General features: G+C 44.9%; 1 protein-coding gene across 1 annotated transcript in view; it reads right to left on the bottom strand.

Moving 5' to 3' along the window:
• LOC119445564 (uncharacterized) overlaps positions 1-11,335 on the bottom strand; it is a 160,073-nt gene extending 148,738 nt beyond the window's left edge. The window contains exon 1 of the mRNA XM_037709832.2: positions 11,048-11,335. Within this exon, the coding sequence (XP_037565760.2) occupies positions 11,048-11,071 (24 nt within the window). The 5' untranslated portion in view covers positions 11,072-11,335. The remainder of the gene's footprint in view (positions 1-11,047) is intronic.
• Between the last annotated feature and the right edge of the window lie 10,583 nt (positions 11,336-21,918).

Here is a 21,918-nt window from a genome sequence, read left to right as displayed (position 1 = left end):
GTCACTGACCTGTATCCTTACAAGTTATTGAGCATGTACAAAAGTGCTGTTAGGTAATAATGATATTCTCGTGTCCTTGTTCAAACTAAACAGGGCCCGAATTCACAAGAACTTCTCACGCTAGAATTTTTCGTTAGAAGGAATTTCAGCCAATCCGGATGCCAGACATATCTTTAGCGAAGCCGGCCAGCCAATGGCAAAGCGAACTTAGGAAAGAAAAGCTTTCTGAATCTGGCCCCTGTTCCATACCTGCTTATGATACTCAACGTTCTGTCAGTGGTGTCAACCTATTGGTCGCACCACATATAGCAAACAGTCGCCATCAAGCGTGTTACCGAGGCATCCTAATATTCCTAATAAAATTATATTTATTTAAACAGTTCTCAAACGCGATACTGATAACCCAGCGTTACGTATTTCGAAATGTTCGTAATTAATTCGACCTGGTATACTAATCAACGTCACAAATCTTCTACAATCCTTCATATTGACACGTCTACTTATTTATCCCTTTCTCGGGAACAGCATTTCACCCACTAACAACTTAAGGTTATCGCTCAGCGCGAGACGCGCCTGCATGATTTGGAACTTACTCGACGGTTATTGGTGATTCTATCTGTTGTGTCTGTTGTCGACGAACCTTGTGTAATTTGATTGTATGCACGGCGCGAATTGTGAAATACTTTCTCGAAGGCACGCGGGCACGAGCACTTACGCTTGAACCTTCGACGAGTCGTGCATAAAAGCCGACGCGCTTGACCCGCAGATCAGGGGCCAGATTCACAAAGCTTTTCTTTCATAGTGCTCTTTGCCATTGGCCGGCCGCCTTAGATAATAATATGGCTTGGCTCAGGATTGGCTGAAATTCGTTCTTACGAGCAATTCTAGCGTACGAACATTTTGTGCATTCGGGCCCAGACTTCCAAGATCGCCGACTGAGCTCGCCGCTATCGTTGTGCTTCGTGTGTCATTTGCTTTTGTGGGCACAGGTTCGCCCAGATAAAGTTAGTTTCGTTATTCACAGTTCTGCTATACTCTGTTAGTCACCGTTACTACAACAAGAATATATGAGTGCCCGTTCTAATCGTCTACTGCGCACGAACTTACAAAAACTTCTTACGCTAGAACTGTTCGTAAGAAAAGCTTTCAGCCAATCCGGATGCAAGACATATTATTATCTAAGGCGGCCGTCCAATCGCAAAGAGCACTTACGAAAGAAAAGGTTTGTGAATCTGGACCCTGAAATGAGTACGTTACCGCGAAAGTGTTTACGTAACAAAGGTACGTTACCGCGAAAGTCTACACGTAACAAAATTGTTTTATTTGTTTTTACTCTGCTAGTATTTCGACAGATGAAAGCAAATCTCCTTCTTGGAATCACAATGATTGTGTTCTCACAATTGTCGGTTTTGTGGTTCTGTAATTTGTGTGTACGGTGTGTGCACCTGTCCAGTGCACAGTGGACCGGCGCAATGTGCCTACCTGCCCGAACAAGGTGTGACATACGGGCGCAGGGCGGTTTTGAAGCTGAAGAAAGCAGATTTTTGCTCCCCTTCCACTCTGTTTGATATTGGAACTTCTGTACCGTAAAGAGAAATAAATCTGTATCTTTAAATTTATTATTTGACAGAGCGATCGCCACTACGATGGCCATGCGTCGGCCGCACGTATATATCCCGGACCGCATTCGCAAAAGAAATGTTCTTACGCTGAAATTATTCGGAAAGATAATGCGAGATAATCTTGGTGTTTTGTATATCACTAGCAAAGGTGGCTGACGAACAATCCCCAAACTGTCCCATGTATCAAGTTGCTATTCTTGTGCTTAAAAATGGAGCAAGTTGAAAGATTTGCCTGATCGTACTTGTGCTCATGGACACATTATATATTTGCACCGATACCTGGACATCACAAGTACTGCGAAAAAACAAAATAAAACATGCAGGTGTATACGTACGTGTATACGTACGTATACACCTCCATGTACGTGTATATTTTCTGTGTGTTCACTCCAGGTATAACAAAAGTTGGAGAAAAACAAGGCCCCATATTCTGAGTGGGGCCTTATATTGGGGCGATATCCTTAGTAATTGAGTGGGGATAGAAGTATACCGCAAAAAAAAAAAACGCACCGTGAAATTTTAATGCCGGATTTTCTTGACGATTTTATAGAATCTGCGTTAACGTTGAAGTGCGGGTTTAAGTCACATGCCATTGCCAACAAATGACATTCGCTGGAGGCGTGAACTCTGTGCTGATAAACCCTAAAAAAGTAGACGTTTGCGTTTAGTGATGTTTTGATGGGGTTCATTTCGTCCTACAAACATTTTTTTGCCGAATCTGTACTCTCGATGGCAGTTGGTTAGCAACAAATCATCATCATCCGCCTATTTTTTAATGCCTGCTGCAGAGAACTAAGATCTCTCCGAGCGACATTCAGTAACCACTCTCATGCGCTAGCTGTTTCTGAATTGCACCTACAAATTTCCTAATTTCAAACCCATAACTAATTTCCTACCACCCTCGACTGCGCTCCTCTTCCCTTGGCACCAATTTTGTAATGCTAACGGTTCACCGGTTATCGGCGTTACGCAATACATGGCCTGCCCCGCCCGGGAGACGAAGGCGAAGTGCCTGCGAGCCAGAATTCCTCTTCCGTGGGGCCTGCTACTGGTAATCTGGTTAATCCAAATTTGGAAAGGACAGATGTGGAACAAAACTATCTAACGTGTAAACTAACAATGTCTTTAATAAATGAAGATTCCTCCTCGGTCCTCACTCAAAGTTAACAAAAGTCAGCCCAGTGCTGTACCAAAAGAAAGCACTATGCAGAATTCCAGTTTCGGCTGCGGCACTTTCTAAACTAAAGGCTCGCTGAAAGTGCTTGTGTGGAACTGTAGCTCTTTATATTCTGCTCCAGTAGATTTAAATTGCCCAGCTGCGCAACCTAACCCTGATTTATTTATTTGCAAGAAACGTGGGTAAATGCCGCGAAACATTTTCAAATAAAATTTTGCAGATCATTTCGTCTAGACCGTCCTACTAGAGGTGGCGGAATAATTACATTTTTTGAGCCGAAATTTCGTTCCAACTTTCTACTCCTGAGTGTGAAATCCTAGCGACAGAGTTCAATCTCCCTGGATGTTGCCCCTTTACCACTGTAAATGCATCCTCCGGTCGTACGTGGCACACGCACACTGCATAGGGTTTCTAATTCTTGTGGACAGGACGTTATACTGATTGGTGACTTCAATTCTCACCATATATTATGGGGATTAAGGATAGATTTTTGCGGCACCCGATTATGAAACTGGTTTGTAGACTGCGCATCTGTTACGTTTGTGCGGGGCCGATCTTATCCTGCAATAGATCTTACATTCTGTGGCCCGAGTCTCCGTATATTCTTTGTCGACTGTTGAGTATGCGACAAAACAGTGGTCAGCATCCAGTAGTTTTTTTATGTAGCACGTCCTGTAGCATTTATGTGTGATCAGGTGCGAAGTTTCATTAATTACAATATTTTAAAAATGCTTACGAAGTGTTTTTTTCGTCTCTGTTTGATTCGTGCCGTGAGCAAAAAACCACGATTATCTGTTCCGAATGAAACAATTACATACAGCCTTTGGGAGAATGAATAATGTGCCCGTGATTACAGAAAGAGTAAAGCCTTTTGGAAAGATTGTTACATAATCGGAGTCTCAAAATTGTAGTGAAATAAAATTTTTTTGACCCGTCTTTAAACATAGTTTGAAGAGCCAAATACGAAAATGACTGCAAGCATTTTTATTTCCTATCTAACAATAAAAATAAGCGCGCGTTATCCAGTTTTCTCCGTAGTAGGAAATTTCTTCCGCGTCCAATCAATATTGACTCGATAGTCTTAAGTTGTAATGAAATGAACCAATGACTAGAAGAAATCGCAAAGGGATTAGAAATTAGGTTTTCTTCAGTATCGCGAAATTGTTCTAGTTTACGAAATGCATGAGTTGATTTTAGAGAAATTTAATGTTACAATTATCTGAAATCGTGCAGCGACTAGCTTCCATATTGAGCTCCCGGCGCAGATGGGGTAAACTCTGCCGTGATCACAATTTTATTTAACGAAGCTCATGGTGACCTCTTAGGGGCTATAAATCATTCAATTAGATTTTTATGGATTGGGTTTGTGTGGAAAATTGCTAAAATAATCCCAATTCTTAAAAATAATGGGGACGGATATACAATAGACAACATTAGACTAATCGGGCTAACCTCAAATTTGGTGAAATTAATTGGAAGAATTCTATATGCCCATAGGAATAAATTTGTAAAGAAGAAAGACTTGCTCAGTCCGTGTCAAATTGTATTCCGACTATGATATCACGTTCAATGTGGCATGCTCACGTGGACTTCGAAAGTAGAATAAAATTTGCCCGGTGTCGGAGGCAGATAGGTGCTATTGTGGCAATAGACACAGTGTCCAAGTGTTCTTTATTTCTAGATTGGCTTCGCTGTGCCTTTTGCTGTCCGGGGATGTTGAACTCAACCCAGGTCCCAATACTAAAACCCTCTTACTAGAACTGTGTGATGGCCAAAAGGCAATTTAGGCGGAACTGGGTAACCGCGGAAAAAAAGTTGATTAAAGTAGAGAATGTCCTTCAAGCTATCAAAGAGCAGGGAAAGAAAATAGACCAGCTAACAAAAACCGCCATGGACATTAACCTAACACTATCAAAACTCAATCAAGTAATCGAGAAATCTGCGGAGTACAATCAACCTCTCTATATGGCTTTCATAGATTATGAAAAGGCATTTGATTTAGTAGAGATACAAGCAGTCATAGAGGCATTGCGTAATCAAAGGGTACAGGAAGGCATACGTGAATATCTTATAGATTATGAAAAGGCTTTTGATTTAGTAGAGATACAAGCAGTCATAGAGGCATTGCGTAATCAAAGGGTACAGGAGGCATACGTGAATATCTTAGCAAACATCTACAAGGATTCCATAGCTACCTTGGTTCTCCACAAGAAAAGTAGGAAGTAACCTATCAAGAAAGGGGTGAGGCAAGGAGACACAATCTCTCCAATGCTATTCACTGCATGCTTAGAAGAAGTATTCAAGCTCTTAGACTGGGAAGGCTTAGGAAGTGAGGATCAACGGCGAATATCTAAGCAACCTTCGGTTTGCAAATGACATTGTCCTATTCAGCAACAATGGAGACGAATTACAACAAATGATTGAGGACCTTAATCGAGAAAGTGTAAGAATTGGGTTGAAGATGAATATGCAGAAGACAAAGATAACTTTCAATAGCCTGGCAAGGGAACAAGAATTCAGGATCGCCAGTCAGCCTCTACAGTCTGTAAAGGAGTACGTTTATCTAGGTCAATTACTCACAGGGGACCCTGATCACGAGAAAGAAATTTGCAGAAGAATAAAATTGGGATGGAGTGCATACGGCAGGAAATGCCAAATCCTGACTGGGAGCTTACCAATGTCGTTGAAAAGAAAAGTGTACAATCATTGTATTCTGCCGGTTCTAACATATGGGGCAGAAACTTGGAGGTTAACAAAGAAGCTCGAGAACAAGTTAAGGACCGCACAAAGAGCGATGGAACGAAATCTTAGGAGTAACGTTAAGAGACAGGAAGAGAGCGGTGTGGATCAGAGAACAAACGGGGATAGCCGATATTCTAGTTGACATTAAGCGGAAGAAATGGAGCTGGGCAGGCCATGTAATGCGTAGGATGGATAACCGGTGGACCATTAGGGTTACAGAATGGATACCAAGGGAAGGGAAGCGCAGTCGAGGACGACAGAAAACCAGGTGGGATGATGAAGTTAGGAAATTTGCAGGCGCAAGTAGGAATACGCTAGCCAAGACAGGGGTAATTGGAGATCGCAGGGAGAGGCCTTCGTCCTGCAGTGGACTTAAATATAGGCTGATGATGATGATGATGATGATGATCAAAACAAGAAGAAAGACTGGTCAACTTACAGGGCAGGAGTAGAAACAATGTCTTGGTTTTTTGGGAATAAAGAAAACGAGTGAGAAACCACAGAATATTTGGAAAAAGCTGTACTAGACAAAATATTTCTGCAGAAACTTAGCGTCGAACTGAAAACTGTTGAACACCTCCATCGAGTAGGCAGAAAACAGAGTAGCTTGCCACGACCCGTAATTATTCAACTATACGATTGACGAGAGAAATCCAATATTTTCAAAAATTGCAGAAAACTCAAGGTTACACCGTTGTCGGTAGGTGACGACTTCTGTAAAGAGACTTTAGCCAAGCGGAAGTTGCTATGGCAGTCTGGAAAAGAAGAAAGGGAGGCCGAACAATGCATGCATCTTAGCTACGATAAGCTGGTCATCAACGCAGACGTTTATTTCTGGAACTAAAATAAAAACAGCCGAGTTAAGCTGAAGCACGTCAAGAAAAAATCACACCCCGCAATGAAAGATGACCGAAGGCATTCGTGACCGGATTGAAGTGACCTTCGCCTACTAAATATAAATGCCCAAAGTATTGTAAATAAAATTTGCGACTTAGAATATATCTTGGCCAGCTATTACCCGCACATAACTACTGCAACAGAAACATGGTTGCGACCCGAAATACAGGACAGCGAAATTGCACCACCGGGCTTCAAAGAATTTAGGAAAGACCGTGATTCGCGAGGAAGAGGAGTGGCGAAAAATTCTCAAAGAAAATCTGGAAGCTATCATAAAGGAAGGAATCGCAAATCACGAAAGTGTTTGGTGAGAAATTAAAGTAGCAAGAACGTCCTTTATTGTGGGAGTCGTCTACCGACCTCCCAACGCGGCTGCCTCATACCTAGCAGACTTGAAACATTACCTTGAAAGTATTTCAACACGCAGTAGCAAACTAATAATTGCAGGCGATCTTAACGTATCCAGTATTAACTGGAACAAGCTACAAAACAACTAAAAATAGAGTAGACGCCGAAGTTGTTCTAGATATAGCGTTCAATCATTACTTGACTCAGATAATCCATCATAGTACGCGTGGAACAGAACATGTGCACACTACACTGGATCTAGTTTTTCTTGATGCGCAAATCGACAACTACAACGTGTCCGTAGAACGTGGCTTATCTGACCGCAAACTTGTAATGGTAGTGATACAAATTGACGATTGCTTCCCACGTGAAGAGGAAAGATTCATACAGGTGCGGAACCAGAACGAGGCCGGCGATACGAGCATAATCGACTACTTTCATTTTCCTTGGACATGTTCAGAGACGAAGATGGCGTAAATGAGATGTGGATAAGGTTTAAAGAAATAGTTACGCTATGAATCACAAAGTTGGTGCCTTTATAAAGAAAGAAAGAGAGAAAATAAACACAACCCTTGGATGACCAGGGAGATTATACATCTGAAACGTGCAGTTAACTGCCAGAGGCAGAAAGCAAACGAAAACCAATCCAAGATATCAAATGTATCGAAGCTCCTACGGGATAAGCTTAGCGAAGCAAAAACGAGGTATTATGAAGAAACCTTACCGACCTTTATGAAATCTTCACCGCAACGTTTTTGGCGTCACCTGTCCGAGCGGAAGGTATTCCGCATGAGCACATTCTCTCGTAATTAATTATGAGTTGGTGAGTGACTGTTCTACCATAGCAGACGTACATAATAGATTTTTTCAATCAGTGTTTAATAATTGTCCTAATAACATTAATTTGCACACGCCTGTTCCTTGGCATTTATCGATCATGCCTGTTATTCAGGTCACTTAGGAAGCCATTGTCTCCTTATTGCTTAATATTATTGAAAAGAAATCCATTGGACCACATGGTATACCAAATAACTTTCTTCGGAGATGTGCAGTTTGGGTCGGCCACTATGTCCTCATCATATTTAACGCTTCGCTTAAACAGAAATGAGTTCGAGGTGACTGGCTCATGGCAAGAGTTGTGCCGACCCACAAATCTCGAGACCAACAAAAAGTCCACAACTACCGTCCAAATTCTTTGACTTGCCCTTTCTGTAAGCTTTTAGAACACATTATATCCAAATCTAAGTATACATATCTTGCGGACACAAAAACACTCCTTCCCAATCAGCACGGCTTTCGACAACATCTCTCTACAACAACCCAACTTCTAGAAACTACCGACGACTTTACATGTGCTTTAAATAAGAGAAGCTAGATTGATGCAATATGCCTGGATTTTTCAAAAGCCTTCGACAAGGTTCCGCACCCTGAACTAATACAAAAATTAGTGTATCTTGACATAAACTACAACATTGTACAATAGATAAGCGCGTATCTGACAGGACGAAAACAATATGTGGAAGTAAATGGTTGCAAATGTGATGAATTACCACTTACTTCAGAAGTCCCGCAAGGCTATGTCCTAGGTCCAATATTATTTTAAATCTATATAAATGATATTACACGTAACATTGATATAAGTACAACCGTGCGACTTTTTGCAGATGACTGCTTAATTTATAAAGTTATAAACAACGCAAATGACCAGAAAGCACTTAATGACTCCCTTTGGTGATTGGTGCGCTACTTCGAAAATGGAGATAAATCAAACCAACACTGTTGCTCTGCGCGTGTCAAATAAGAGTAAATACGTGCTCATTTACAATTATGCTATAGGCTCTACCCCTCTCTCTCTGCAGTTGACGCAATAAAATACTTAGGTATAACTATATCAGGCAATTTAAAATGGAAGATACATAATGAAAACATTTGTTCAGCAGCGGAAAAAAAAAGCTGTGGTACCTACGACGAAAACTTAAGCATGCTATAACCCCGGCTAAACTAACAGCGTTAGTTTATGTATGCACGGCCAACTTTGGAATATGCAAACATTATGGCCGACTTTGGAATATGCAAACATTATATATGGGACCCCTTCGAAATTGGGCTGATCAACATGATAGATAGAGTGCAGAAGAGGGCCTCTAGATTAATTCTTTCAAAATACTCCTCGACAGAATCAATAACAGAAATGTTAAATCTATTAGAGCTTTTCACGTTTTCAGAACGTCGACAACTGGCTAGGCTAAAATTCGTCTACTTGTCAAAAAATAAACTAAACGTAGATATAACAGAATAAATACTTAACTCAGCATCGAGGCAGCATTCTTAGAAGAACAAATGAACATACGTATGAAGTACCTCAACAGAGTATCAATGTATATAAAAATAATTTTTTCCAAAAACAGCTCGACAATGGAATTCATTGCCATTATCACTGCTCCAATGTAGCTCTCTTGAAGATTTTGAGAAAGTGCTCAAGGAATTCTTTTCACAGTCTGGTTTACAAAGCTGATATTATTTTACCATGTTTGTGTTGTGTTAACTAAACATTGATGTACTGACTGTAATACAAATTGATGCACTCATTGCTTTACAACGCTGATGTTATTGTTCCATCTTCATGCTGTGTTAACTAAAATCGATGTACTGGTTGCGCAACTGTAGCATTTGAACTGCTGTTGAATTGTGAAAAATGTACTTACTGATTGCACTGATGTGCCATCGAATTAGTGTACTTGTAAATAGCAGTTGAATTGTGTACGTAATTTGATGCTGCACGAGTGCTTCATATTAATAATTTTACAGTAACCCACCCCTGCAACGGCCGCAGGGCCAACAGTATACTGAAATAAACTTCCTCGGCATCAAGATGTACATACAAATATATATATATATATATATATATATATATATATATACGTACACGATATTGCGTTCTTCGCATCAGACAGTGATATGCACTCCCTCGGGGATCGACTATAGAGCTACCTCTACGCCATAGAATCCTGGTTCAAGAAGATGCGCCTTTGAAGGTTAGAAAGTTCCCGATGTTGGTTTTCACTCTTAATAATCCCGTTAGCATATCGCTATGTTCGCTGTTGTCAATGGCATCGTCGTCATTGTGTCGTGCATCCGTTGTCAGACCGCCGTCGTCCTTCCGTTGCGGTCGTGCCATCGTTGTCATTCGAGCTTCCTCATGCGATTGTTTTCATACTTTCGACGTCACCACATCGTCGTCATACTGCCGTTGTCGTCTTATTGACGTCATTTCTCCTTCGTCATATCCGCGTCACTGCGCCGTCGGCATCGTCATCATCAAGCTGCCATGCTCATGGGTAACCTCGGCAAGTGATCGCCGTGGCAAAGTGGGACGATACCGATGTATTTCGCATGTACCCGAAGCAACGGAAATCTGACAACGACTACTACTGATGTTAAAAAAAAAGTGACCTCGGAGAGAGAGAAAGAAAAACGAAGAGGGAAAGGTAGGGAGGTTAACCGAGGACGTGCCCGGTTGGCTACCCTACACATGGGGAGGGGAAAGGGGAAGAATAATTAAAGAGAGAAAAGAAAAAAGACCTCGGAACTTCACTGTGTCGCTGTCGTTACCCCGCTCGAATACTAATCACATTACGGTCCACAATCGTCGTAGCACGAGTTATGCCGCAATTTGTTCTCAGCAGGGGCTACCACGCATCTGAACCATTCATTTGAATTATAGCCCTCTTCATCGACATCTTGCACCAATCACCGGAAAAGCGCGTAGTTTACGCATCCTTTAGTCGTGAGGTCACGCTGCAGGATAAACTTGCTCAGCAATGTGAGCGAGCGCTATGGGCACTTAAGGGGCACATAATCGTGGGAAGTTTCGTCCTCCTAACAAAATACGATGTCAAAGGCTGGGTCTTGTAATCCTTAACTGACACGAAAGAAATAAAAAAAGCGGAGCCCAGGCGAATCCTCTCTAGGGACATTTCGATCTATAGAAACGCCAGAAACATCAATAAACGCTCCAATTACCCCTGTCTTCCACGCGCTGACCCCATCTTATGCCTGCCAAATTCTTAATTTCATCACACACCACCTGGTTCTCTGCCGTCCTCGACTGCGCGTTCCTTTTCTTGGCACCCATTCTGTTACTCTCCTATAATAGAGCGCCGGTTATCTGCTGCTATAAGAGAAGGAGTACACAATATTTTCCCATATAACTAGTGCAGCACATTTCTAGTGTTTGAGCGAACTCCGCTCTTTTACTCACCTCACGGCAGCCCTCGACGTCCATAGCTATACGCAGGTGCTGAGTCGAACGCGGCGTCGCTCCGAAAAAAGAAGGCTCATGAATCTTTGCCGCTGACGACGCGATTCGCAGCCTTCTCTAGTGCATGCACGTCAAGTATCATTGTTGTCATGCCGCGTGGTGTCTCTGCAGTCTGTGGGCGCACATGGAATCGATGATTACGATGCCTTTGCAGATGTGGATCAGTGGTGTGTTAGAGTGCTCGCTATGTCGTTACTGTTTCAACTCGCTTCTCACCGGAGAACTCGGCAGCAGTGGCGAATGGGAAGCACTGCAGTTGCGGGAATATATAATGAGTGGTGCGAGGCGATGTGGCAGCAGGGTGTCGAAAGCTGCAGAATTGTTTTTGTTGCTACGGGCGAAGTTGCTGTGTGTTTTGTACGTACGCAGCATATGTCGATGTTACAAAATGAAAAGAAAAGAAAGAATGAAGATACACTCTACCCCTCACAATGATTGAGCTGTGACAAGTTAGTAGGATAGAGTTAGTATTCTAACCCTAGCGGAAAAGCTGAGCGAGAAAAGTGGCAACCACGAAGGCACCGCCACATTGCTACGACTAAATTTTGCAACGCTAAATGCATTAAACATATTAAGTAAAAAATACACCATCTTCCCGTAGGGGAACCCTGAGTAGTATGCGATGCCATGGGGTGCCATGAGCCATGGGGTCGACTCAAGTTCCCATTAGTTTTCAGTTCGTCGTTTCCGTTAGGTTGAGGTACGTAGCTACCGGCTTCGCGAGCCCGAAGTTCGGGTTCGGCCTGTCGCCGCTGCCGTTTCGTGGCAGCGGCTCGAGCCCTCTTCTCCGCGGCGCTGACACTAGCGTTGACGCTGGCGCTGTCCGTGGTACTCATCGCCACGTTGCGGGAGGAGAATGAGAGGAGCGAGCTATAGTGGCGCCCCCCAGCGGAGTATGCAGCGCCTACCGTCGCGCCTCTAACCTAAGCTGCTTCGCATTATCGCGCGCGGAGCCGCAGGTGTTGCCATTCGTTGCGCAATCCGGAGAGGAGAGGAGCGTCGGAGAGGACAGGAGATGAGACAAGGAGAGGAGGATACGCATGAATTCCGAGAGGAGAGATGAAACAAGGAGAGGAGGGCGAGGAGGATGCGCATGAGCAGTAGGGGTGTGGCACCATTAGATGCTTCGCATCTAAAAAGTAGCAATTTCGCCCGAAAGGCGGAGCATCGATTGCAATAGCAAACTAATTGACAGCTATACGAAGTAAAGATAGTAGTTTATCGGCCGTATAAACTTGTAAACATAACAATACTAACTAAATTAACAATATGGTGTTACGCGCGCACAAGCAAAAATGAACGCATCGCACTCGATGACAGCGGAAACTCGCTGTGAAAATGCTGTAGTGAGTAAGTGCGGCAGCAGAAGCGAGCGAATAGACCTTCGTCCCGCCCCCCGCATCAACGCGAACTAAGCCGCGAAAACACAGCGCAGGGAGGAAGACTGTCGCCGCCGCAGATGACTTTAAAGATACAGCCGCCCGGGCGCAAGTCCGCAGCGTGGCACGTGGTCTCCCCCCTCCCTACCCTCCCTTTGGAAGCCTGCGGCCCGGCGAGCGTGCGCGGTCGCTCGGGCAGCGCGTAGTAACACGCCCCCCCCCTCCGTACTCTCCCTCCGGAGCGTTGTGCGCGACTGGAAGACAGTCCGCTTCCTTCCCGCTTCCCGCTCGGGTGTGCGCCAGATTGAGGCGCGATCGCCGGCTTACCCTCGCACGCTTTCACTCGCACACAGAGCATACGGCACGCGGCGACGATTTTATCGCTTGTGGACTTGATACGTAGCCTCACGGCGTAGGGCCTCTCAATTTTTTTCCTTCCTCCATGGCATGGGCGCTATGGGGCGCTTTTCCTCTAGAGTTGCTTGTATTACCTCGGTGGTTCATAGATTCGGACCTTTATCATGGTTGCCTGATCTTGACAGCTATTAAATGCTATCTAAGGGAACTGCATGATACAATCACAAAGATCAACGTAGGTGAATTTGCATGTGTGACCACCCATACGGCCCAGAGGATGTGAAATCGTCCTAAGAGCAGTAGATGGGCAGTTGATAAATACCGACCGGTTTAGGGCAGTGGTTTAGTTGTAACGATAAAAAAAAAAACAATGTGGCAAAGGTTCCACGTAAACGTATGATTGACTCTGCGTGGTAGATTGATAGAACAATTTCCAATTTCTAATGGGAACAATAATATCTGGTCACATTTTCCCCCATTTTTATCAGTATGGTCATCTATAATTCCTTTGTAAGTTTTCACTGAAGTACTGACACATTTTTTTACGTTTTTGAAGCTCCACGACAGGCTTCTCGCACTTAAAGCTGTGACACATAGCAAGTATGGCAGTAAGGAAACAGTTACGAGATTTTTGGTTTCGATACTAAAGTCGTCTCGAAATGGATGACCTGGCATCATCGACATTTCGGTGACGCCATTATACAGAACAAAATTTGTGACGTCGTGTAGCAAGAGGGCTAACTTTGATAATGTCGCTCTTAAAAATAGTAAAAGACGTCGCTGCGCACGTTTCTTCTGCTTGCGCTCGTGCGTGTCAGCCGCAGCGATCACATGCACGGAGGCAGCCACTTGACTGTGACGTCGCGACCTACCCACCTTCTAGGTGCTGAAAATGATAGTGATGCGTAGAAACAAGTACTATGCCAAATTACTTTGGGCGCTCTGGTAGTTCGTGGCACTTTTTCGAAGGCTTATAGTGTTTAGACTATTATTAACTAGACATAAATAATGATAAAATCTCAGATATGATGTCGGTACTCCTTTAAGCTGACAGGTGATTACACACGCAACAATCGAATGTATGGTCACGGCAGATAATCGAAATGGGGCATAAATATACCTCGAAGTATGCTTATAAAGTATACATCCTTATATAACTCTAAAAAAAGATACATGACACCACTTTCTATTACCTTTGCTAGGTGCCTTCGTCTTTCTTTCCCGCTAGTAAAGATGCCGTAGACAAAATGTTTTTCTCGCAAAAACTTCTTTCTTCATTCTAGGCTCATCAATCTTGTGTCGAGTTTTTTTTTTTTTTTTTTTGCTGTGCCACTGCATTTTTTTGCTTGTATTTGAGTTATGCGAGCGGGGCTCTTCTCTACAGTAGATGGAATCCGCTCCTTGTGAGTGCGTGGTGCGTGAACCGAAAATAAGCTTTTGGTATCTTCCTCGAGCTGCCAATCTCTCACCCATGGTGTCGTCAGTTGGTAGTACGTCAACCGCTCGAGGAATAGGCGATGGCAACATGTTTGTCTCGAAAAAAGTGTACTTCTTCGTACGTAGGTGAAATTGGCCTTTAGCATTGTCGTGCGTACCAGCTGCAGCGATGAAGATGCAGGCGTGCTCATTGCGACACAAGCTTGGAACCTGCTTGCAACCACTATGTCGTGCAGTCACGGCAATGACGTCACAGCACGGCAGCGGGAAGGGCGCGAATGCGCTAGAGGATTCGTTGGGCTAGCGAAGTCATTGATGGTCGAAAAGGCGATCTCAATTTCAGGTTCGGCAGGCCGAAGCTAGGGCCCGAGAAGAGAAAGAACGAGCCTGTAATTGATGGTACCTCAAGATGTAGTACTTCCGGGTTGGAAGGGACCACTGGAGTTACAGCAGAGCAGCAAAAGAAATTGGAAAAGAGGAAACCATTTCTTTGCTATAACTGTCACAAACCAGGGTACACTGCTGAGTAATGTGATGAGGTAAAGGTAGTGTTTTTATCGGTTGGTTGCAATGACGAGAACATAAAGCAGCTCGAACCGTATATGCGCGACCTTGAGGTAAACAGGAAACCATGTCCTACCATGGACGTGGTTCACAGCTCTTATGTGCAACCAGAGATGTTCACGGGTGAATGCGTCGGGATAAAGCAAGCGGTAGGAACTCACAGTGCATGTCTCCCGGTCGCAAAAGGAACTGTTAAAGGGCATTTCGGTATAGTTGAGAGGAAAGCTGCCGTATCGCCTACGCTTCCTACGCAGTACCCTTACGTGTTCTCAAATACGTCGGATCCGATTCTGCGCGAGAAAGGGCTAATGTTCGAGGAGGTGAGCGTGATGGCACAAACGAGACCGAAAGCTCGTGAGTTAGCTGCAAAAACAGTCGCAGAAACGACACTAAGTGGATGACGGTTCGCAATCTTAGAAAGCGGAGATCGAGAATTCCTCCACGTGGAACCACAGGAGTTTCGATCCGCGCAATCAGAAGTCCCTAGAGTGGCATCAGCTGAGTTATTGGAAGAGCAGTTGCCAGATTTGTTTGTAGCGCCCACGTCGGAAGGCCTACAACGGCTGTTAGAGATAGACAGTTCAGCCTTGATTAGGGAACGGGACGCACTTGTATACATGATAGTAAACGTTCCCCAAGAGATTCCGGTAGAGCTTCCGGGGCTCGTGTCAGTCACTAACGGAGAGGCTAAGGAAGAACTAATTAAGGAACTAGTCTCTAAAGCGCAGCTGGAGCCTGAACAATTGAACGACGGAGTTGCAGGAAGTCCTGCATGATTTTCAGGATTTATTTGTAGATAGGCCAGTAAGGACATCGGTTCTTAAGCACGACAACAAGCTCAATTCTTCGGAGCCGGTACGTTCAACAGCTTATCGAGTGTCAGCGCGCCAACGTGAAATTATAGATGTGGAAAAGAAAAAAAAATGTTGACACTAGATGTGATCGAGCCTTTGATCTTAGTTGAGGTGCCGGGCAAGGATCCGCGTCCTTGCGTAGATTACCGCAGGCTAAACGCCATCACTAAAGATCAAATTTATCCTATACCAAACATCGAAGAGCGCATCGAGAAGTTTAGTAGCGCCCGATTCATTTCCACAGTAGATCTAGTTCAAGGGTCCTGGCAGGTTCACTGAGCAGGCTAGTAGATATGCCGCCTTCATTTCGCCGTTGGGAACGTTCCCCTCTAAGGTACTGAGCTGCGGTTTGAAAAATGGCCCGTACTTTTTTTCAAGCCTTATGGACAAAGTGTTGAGAGGACAGGAAGTGTTAGCCTTGCCGTACTTAGATGATGTCGCGATATATGCCGCATCCTGGTCGGAGCATATGCAACATCTCCGGGCAGTGTTGGCCGCTTGCGTGAAGCCGGCTTAACTGTCACGGCAACAAAATGTCAAATGGTGCAAGCGGGAGTGATCTATCTCGGTTATTTGATCGGACAGGCTCTTCGCCGTCCCTCTGCGCTAAAGGTGGCTGCGATACGAGATTTTCCGCAGCCACGTACAAAGACCGATATTCGATCTTTCTTAGGGGTCGCAGGGTGTTATCAGCGGTACATCCCGAGGTATTGTGAACAAGCTAGCGCTCTGACTGATGCTCTTCGAAAAACTGAGCCACAAAGTGTCCCTTGGCACGGAAAAAAGGAATCGGCTTTTAATGCCCTAAAGAGCGCGCTGCGAGTCACCCCGTGCTAAGATCGCCGGACTACACGAGGGGATTTGTGGTTCAGTGCGATTCGAGCGAGCGAGGCATGGGCGTCGTACTATGCCAAAGGGGAGGACGAACCCCCGTTCCTTTACGCCAGTCGGAAACTCACTAGTCGAGAACAGGCCTACAGCTCTACTGAGAAAGAGTGCGCATGTCTAGTTTGGGCTGTTCAAAAATTGTTTTGTTATCTTGCGGGTTCTATGTTCATCATCGAAACGGATCATTGTCCTCTCAGATGGTTGCAGACGACTTCCAAAAATGGTCACCTCCTGCGTTCGAGTCTCGCTTTGCAGCAATATTCTTTCTAGATACGCTATAAAAAGGAAACCCTCAATGGCAATGCCGATGGCTAAAGTCGAAGCCCCCAGATCAAAAATATGCCTCGATAGTTTCATCAAAATCGTGTTTTTTTCCTAGCATAGGATTGGAAAGGTTTTATTTTTGTTTACGCAGTTGGGTTAAGTCATGTCTTAGGAAGCGTAGAACACATTTATGTATGTAGTTAGTGTTGCTGTAAGTTGGTAAAACTGTCACTTTTCAGCGTTGAAATAAGCCTGGCAGAGCTCAGTGGGGATTTGTCTTGCGCTTGATGACTGAGCAGCTGAGTCTCGGTGAAGTTCTGCAGACGCATGCGGTGAACGAGAAACTGCTGCGGATCCTTCTGAGGTATCTAGACTCTGACCGGGACGTTGAGCTACGTTGGAGAACATCACAGTGCTCCGTGCTCAAGATTGCTGTGCGACAACAGACGACGTCTGCAGGCATCGACCTGCGTCATCCCCCTATCCAGCGGATGCCGTCTGCTGCCCATCGGGATCTCCTTCGGCAGCGGGACAGTCTGTTCCGATTCGATTAGGGCGGCCATGCCCGGACTACATGCAAACGCATAGGAATCAGCATGCCTAGCGATCTCGCTCGTCAACATGAATAGACGTGTCCGCCACGAGGGACAGAGACGAAACCTGTCGTGCCGCCTTGCAAACGTGCGCCCCGTTCCGGTCACTCACCATCTCTACTTCGTCTGGTTTGCCCCATGTCCTGCAGTGGGAGAGGTGAGAACGGGCGATTTCCCGGATGGTGGAAGGTATAAGAAAGCCATCCAGCAGCCACGTGAAGACCACTCTTTTGCTTTTCCCTAGCGTGCAAGTGCATGCACGCTGAACGTTTCTTGTATGTTTTCTTTGGAGCACACCAGCTCACCCGTAACCATGTATTAAACTTGTGTTATTTGTTTTTACGTCACCTCGTCTTCCCTGTCGGGCCCTCTCCAATGGCCAACCTGGTTCGAGCTCCCAGCAGAAGCTGTACAAGTTTCATCAAACACCGGCCAATAACAAGGTGAATGATTACTGGGTGTCTACCTTACCGCTGTCCAAGTCGATGGATGCGCCCAATGCATTTATATTTCACGCCAAGATTGTCTTCGAATATCTGCTTGACCACTTTGTTTATAAGTGAAGATTCTGTTTCATCGGATGATTCGGGTACTCTGTGAATTATCAGATGAAATAATAGATTTCGCTCCTCCAAATCTAATAGTTTGTTTGCTTGGAAGTTTAACATATGCTTCGCCGACTCAAGTGGCGCCTGCACTTTATCAGGTTGTCCTGAAGGGAAAGAGGGCTGAGAGCCGTATTTGTGCTCTACATCGTGCACCTTCTCTACTATCTGCTATTTCTCCTTTCAATTTACTTATGTCACATTCCATGGCCTTCTGGCCCTCAAGTAGCTCTTCAAACTGTTTTTTTTTTTTGTGTAGGCCTGATGCTTAGTTTCACGTCACCACTCAACAGCAATTTCAGCTTCAAGAACAGTCGTATAGGCAAAGCTATAACACCATTTGAGGCACGGCAGGACCACCATGCCAGGACAGTGCGTTCGAAACGGATTGGAAGGGCAACTAACCTGTAGTAGGAAAAACATTTTTCTGGTAAGCTTAATGACATTACCGGCTCCGCCATGCCCACTGAAGTTGTAGTCGTGTGTCATCTCCTTTATGTACTCAGCTGTTGATGACGGCACGCCACGTTGTTCGATTGGTATCGCTGGCCGTTCTGCACCGTCATGAGGTGAATTTAGTCGGTTTGCTGATGATACCAAATTGAAAGCTGGTATGGACCATTGGTGTGGCGTGTATCGTGGTAGACATGATCAATGGTTGGTAAAGCATCGGTAATTCCCAGCCACGCAAGTCCGCCACGCCCCCTCCAGAATTTGGCAGAATTGATACCATTCAATAATCTTCTGGAAGCCCTAATTCAGCTTCTGTTGGTCAGAATCACCCTTTATCTCCGAGTAAATAAAACAATGACCAGCGTACATTTTTAAAACAAAAATGTATGTTACTATGTCATTAATGAATATGAGAAAATAAAAGCGCACCAAGCACGTATCTATGTGGGACGCGAGAGTCTACCGATCATCGTTGGGAAGAGTGGTCTTTGTAAAGAACGTATTGGGGCCGGTTGCTTAGGTGGGCTGACAACTAGGTGATTGGGCTTCATTTGTTTATACGACACCACGGAGCAGAGCACAGGGGGGTGGGACCCTGCCGCGTGTAGCCTTGTGCGGTTTAGCCGTGTCCGGGGAAAACGAGATCCTGGTCTTCATGCAATGCTTAATATTTGGCTCTTTAATGCTCCTCGATGGAGGCAACACACCCCTTTGTCCACGGCTTCACGTAGACGGCACCCCCAGACAACCGGGGGAGATAGGCAGTTGCCTTTTCCTGTCCTATTCAAGCTTCGTATTTCTATCTTTCAATTTTTTTGTGTCCTCTTCACTTCCGCGTTACCTCCGAATTTCCTGGCAGCGAGGGTTAACCTTGTGTGAAGTAGCCACACTGGGCTATATTACATTAAGTTACAGTAGTAACGTATATTTGTTTGCAGAGCCTGGTTTTACAGGTCCTATAGCATCTCCTTGTTGTGCGCCGTGGTGGGCGGTGGCCGTTAATGTCGCAAAATAATATACCCTTATGGCTAGTTCTCTTCCACCACTCCCAGATCGCACCAAGAAAAGGGCGCGTAACAAAGAAGTGTTTAAAATTTGGCCACGATAGAGAAAACTTTCGCAGGTATCATGTGATTCATTCTTAAAAACCAGCAACGAGCGTGAGTGTCATTGGCTCAAGTGCTCTACCCAAGAGCAGTGAGGCCGGGTGCATCAAAAGTCGTGTCAGGTCCTAAGTGCCAAACGCGATTCGATGCTTTAAGTGCCAAAGGTTCGTAAACACTTCACAGAACTGTCGAGTCCTGTTGACATGCACTGAGTGTAGTGCTCACGAACACAAACTTGAATCAAGTGAGAATTCTCTACAATATGTGAAGCGTGATTCGGGAGCACGCCGCGTACTCGTTGTCCTTCCCATCATGGAAAAAAGAAAAGGAAATTCTAACTATCAAAGTGACAGAGAATATTTAATGTAAAGAGGCACGAAGGTGGGCGTCACACCTGACGAAGAGCAGCTTTGTTGAAGTTGTGCGTCAGGGGGCAGCACCACAATGACTTCCTGCACCTGTCTGGCCCACACGCAATGAGCCGGTGGAGTGGCGCAGCCAGTGCCTAAGGAGCGGCGAAATTATTTCGACTGCCCGAAAAAAAACACAACTAATGAAAAATAAAAACAATTACCTAGCATCATGGCGCTCGGAAAGGGCTCTGTGAACTTATTTCTGTTTCTAAACGAAGCGCAAACACTATTATTGTTGTCATAAACACAAATATTACAACGGAATATCAGAGCACATCTCCGCAATGTCGACGATACGATAGAACTTAACTACATGAATTTAGTCCATAGGTACTGTGTGCTCAGGAAACACTACTAAAGCCTACACAAACGAACTTCCTCGTGCAAAATGCTATCTTCCGAAAAGACCGTGACGACGCTGTTACCTCGTCCGGAGGCATTGCAATTGTTGTAGATAAAGTCAGTTGCTTGCCATTATTTCGCCCTCCAGACGCACCTCGAGATGCTGTTTGTGCGACCTATTCTGTTGAGCGAGTTGATAACTATCTATTTATATGTCGTCTAGTTACCAACTCTGCAAAAAGGAATTCTACTCTCTTTTACCAGCAACCGTAATGATTCATTATCGCCCGTGATCTTATTGCTCACAAGAATTTGTGGTGAGACGCCTGTTGTGACACCAAGGGAAAGCTGATAGCGCCTGTCCATGTATCTTTTTTCTGTCGTTTGTGTAGTTTCGCTCTGCCAATAGTTTCCGTATGAATTACCAACGTGCCACTATGAATTACCAACTTCCTTTAGAAGCTTATAGAAAACTTTCTAGTATCCTCTGATGTGTGCCTCTTTAATAAAAAAACACCGCATATCCACGGGTTGAATGATGATGAGTGGGCGAAGCTGCGGAGGGAATCATCGGTAAACCGTGAATCTTCCGTGTAATTCGCCCAATCTCACCGCACTAAATCGAACGATTGACTTCCACCAATGACACGCGCCATATGTGACATCATTCCAATTTTATAACAGCGCCCTTCATTATAATTGCACCATCTCCCGCTTAAGGGGACGCTAGCACAAACGCGTTAGAAACGTGCAGTACTCTCTAGTAAGGGGGAGAGGCCACAGCGTCTTACGCAGCCGTTTACACATGCCGGAACGTGCACCGCGTTTGCCGACGCCATCACATGACTGCTGAGAGAGTATAACCCCCGTATTCATAAACGCTTCTCGACTTGAACTTGACTTGCCACCGCCTTGGGCAGCGCGTTTCGAACGCGCTGCCCAAGGCGGTGGCAAGTCAAGTTCAAGTTGAGGAGCGTTTATGAATACGGGGGTAAGGCGGAGAGGCCACAGCGTCTTACACCAGCTTCTTACACGGGCCGTAACGCGCTAGCACAAACGCGTTAGAAACGCGCAGTCTTTCGTTAATGTTGGGTATTTATTGTCATCGTGGTGCGTGTGTCCATGTGCGCTTCCTGGCGTAGTGCATTGTACCGGACTCTGAATTTCTCGGGCGGAAAGTGGCGCAAGGTGCTGAAACGTGTAAAAAGCATGCATGTGCGTCCTGGGGTGAAAACCTTCTTCTTTAAATTACATGCAGGCGTTTTGCCAGTTAAGACTTGGCTCTCTGATAAGGGATTCTTCGTTCCGTGGGGTGACCACTGTTTCTTGTGCCGGAAACCTGAAACGATTGAACACGTGTTCCTGGAATGCTGGGATGGCGTGTTCTTCTGGGATGTCCTGCACAGGACCTTGAAGAAGGAGTTCCCTTTGGATGCACAGGGAATAAGGTACCTAATGGTTGATAACGAGGATGGTTTTCCATATGATATTACTATGTTAATGGCTCTGCATAGTATTTGGACGTCACGCATGGCTGTTCGCCATGCAGACGTTGA

Source organism: Dermacentor silvarum, chromosome 3 (assembly GCF_013339745.2).
Source record: "Dermacentor silvarum isolate Dsil-2018 chromosome 3, BIME_Dsil_1.4, whole genome shotgun sequence".
Classification (NCBI taxonomy): domain Eukaryota; kingdom Metazoa; phylum Arthropoda; class Arachnida; order Ixodida; family Ixodidae; genus Dermacentor; species Dermacentor silvarum.
This window is presented reverse-complemented; position numbering and strand designations above follow the sequence as displayed.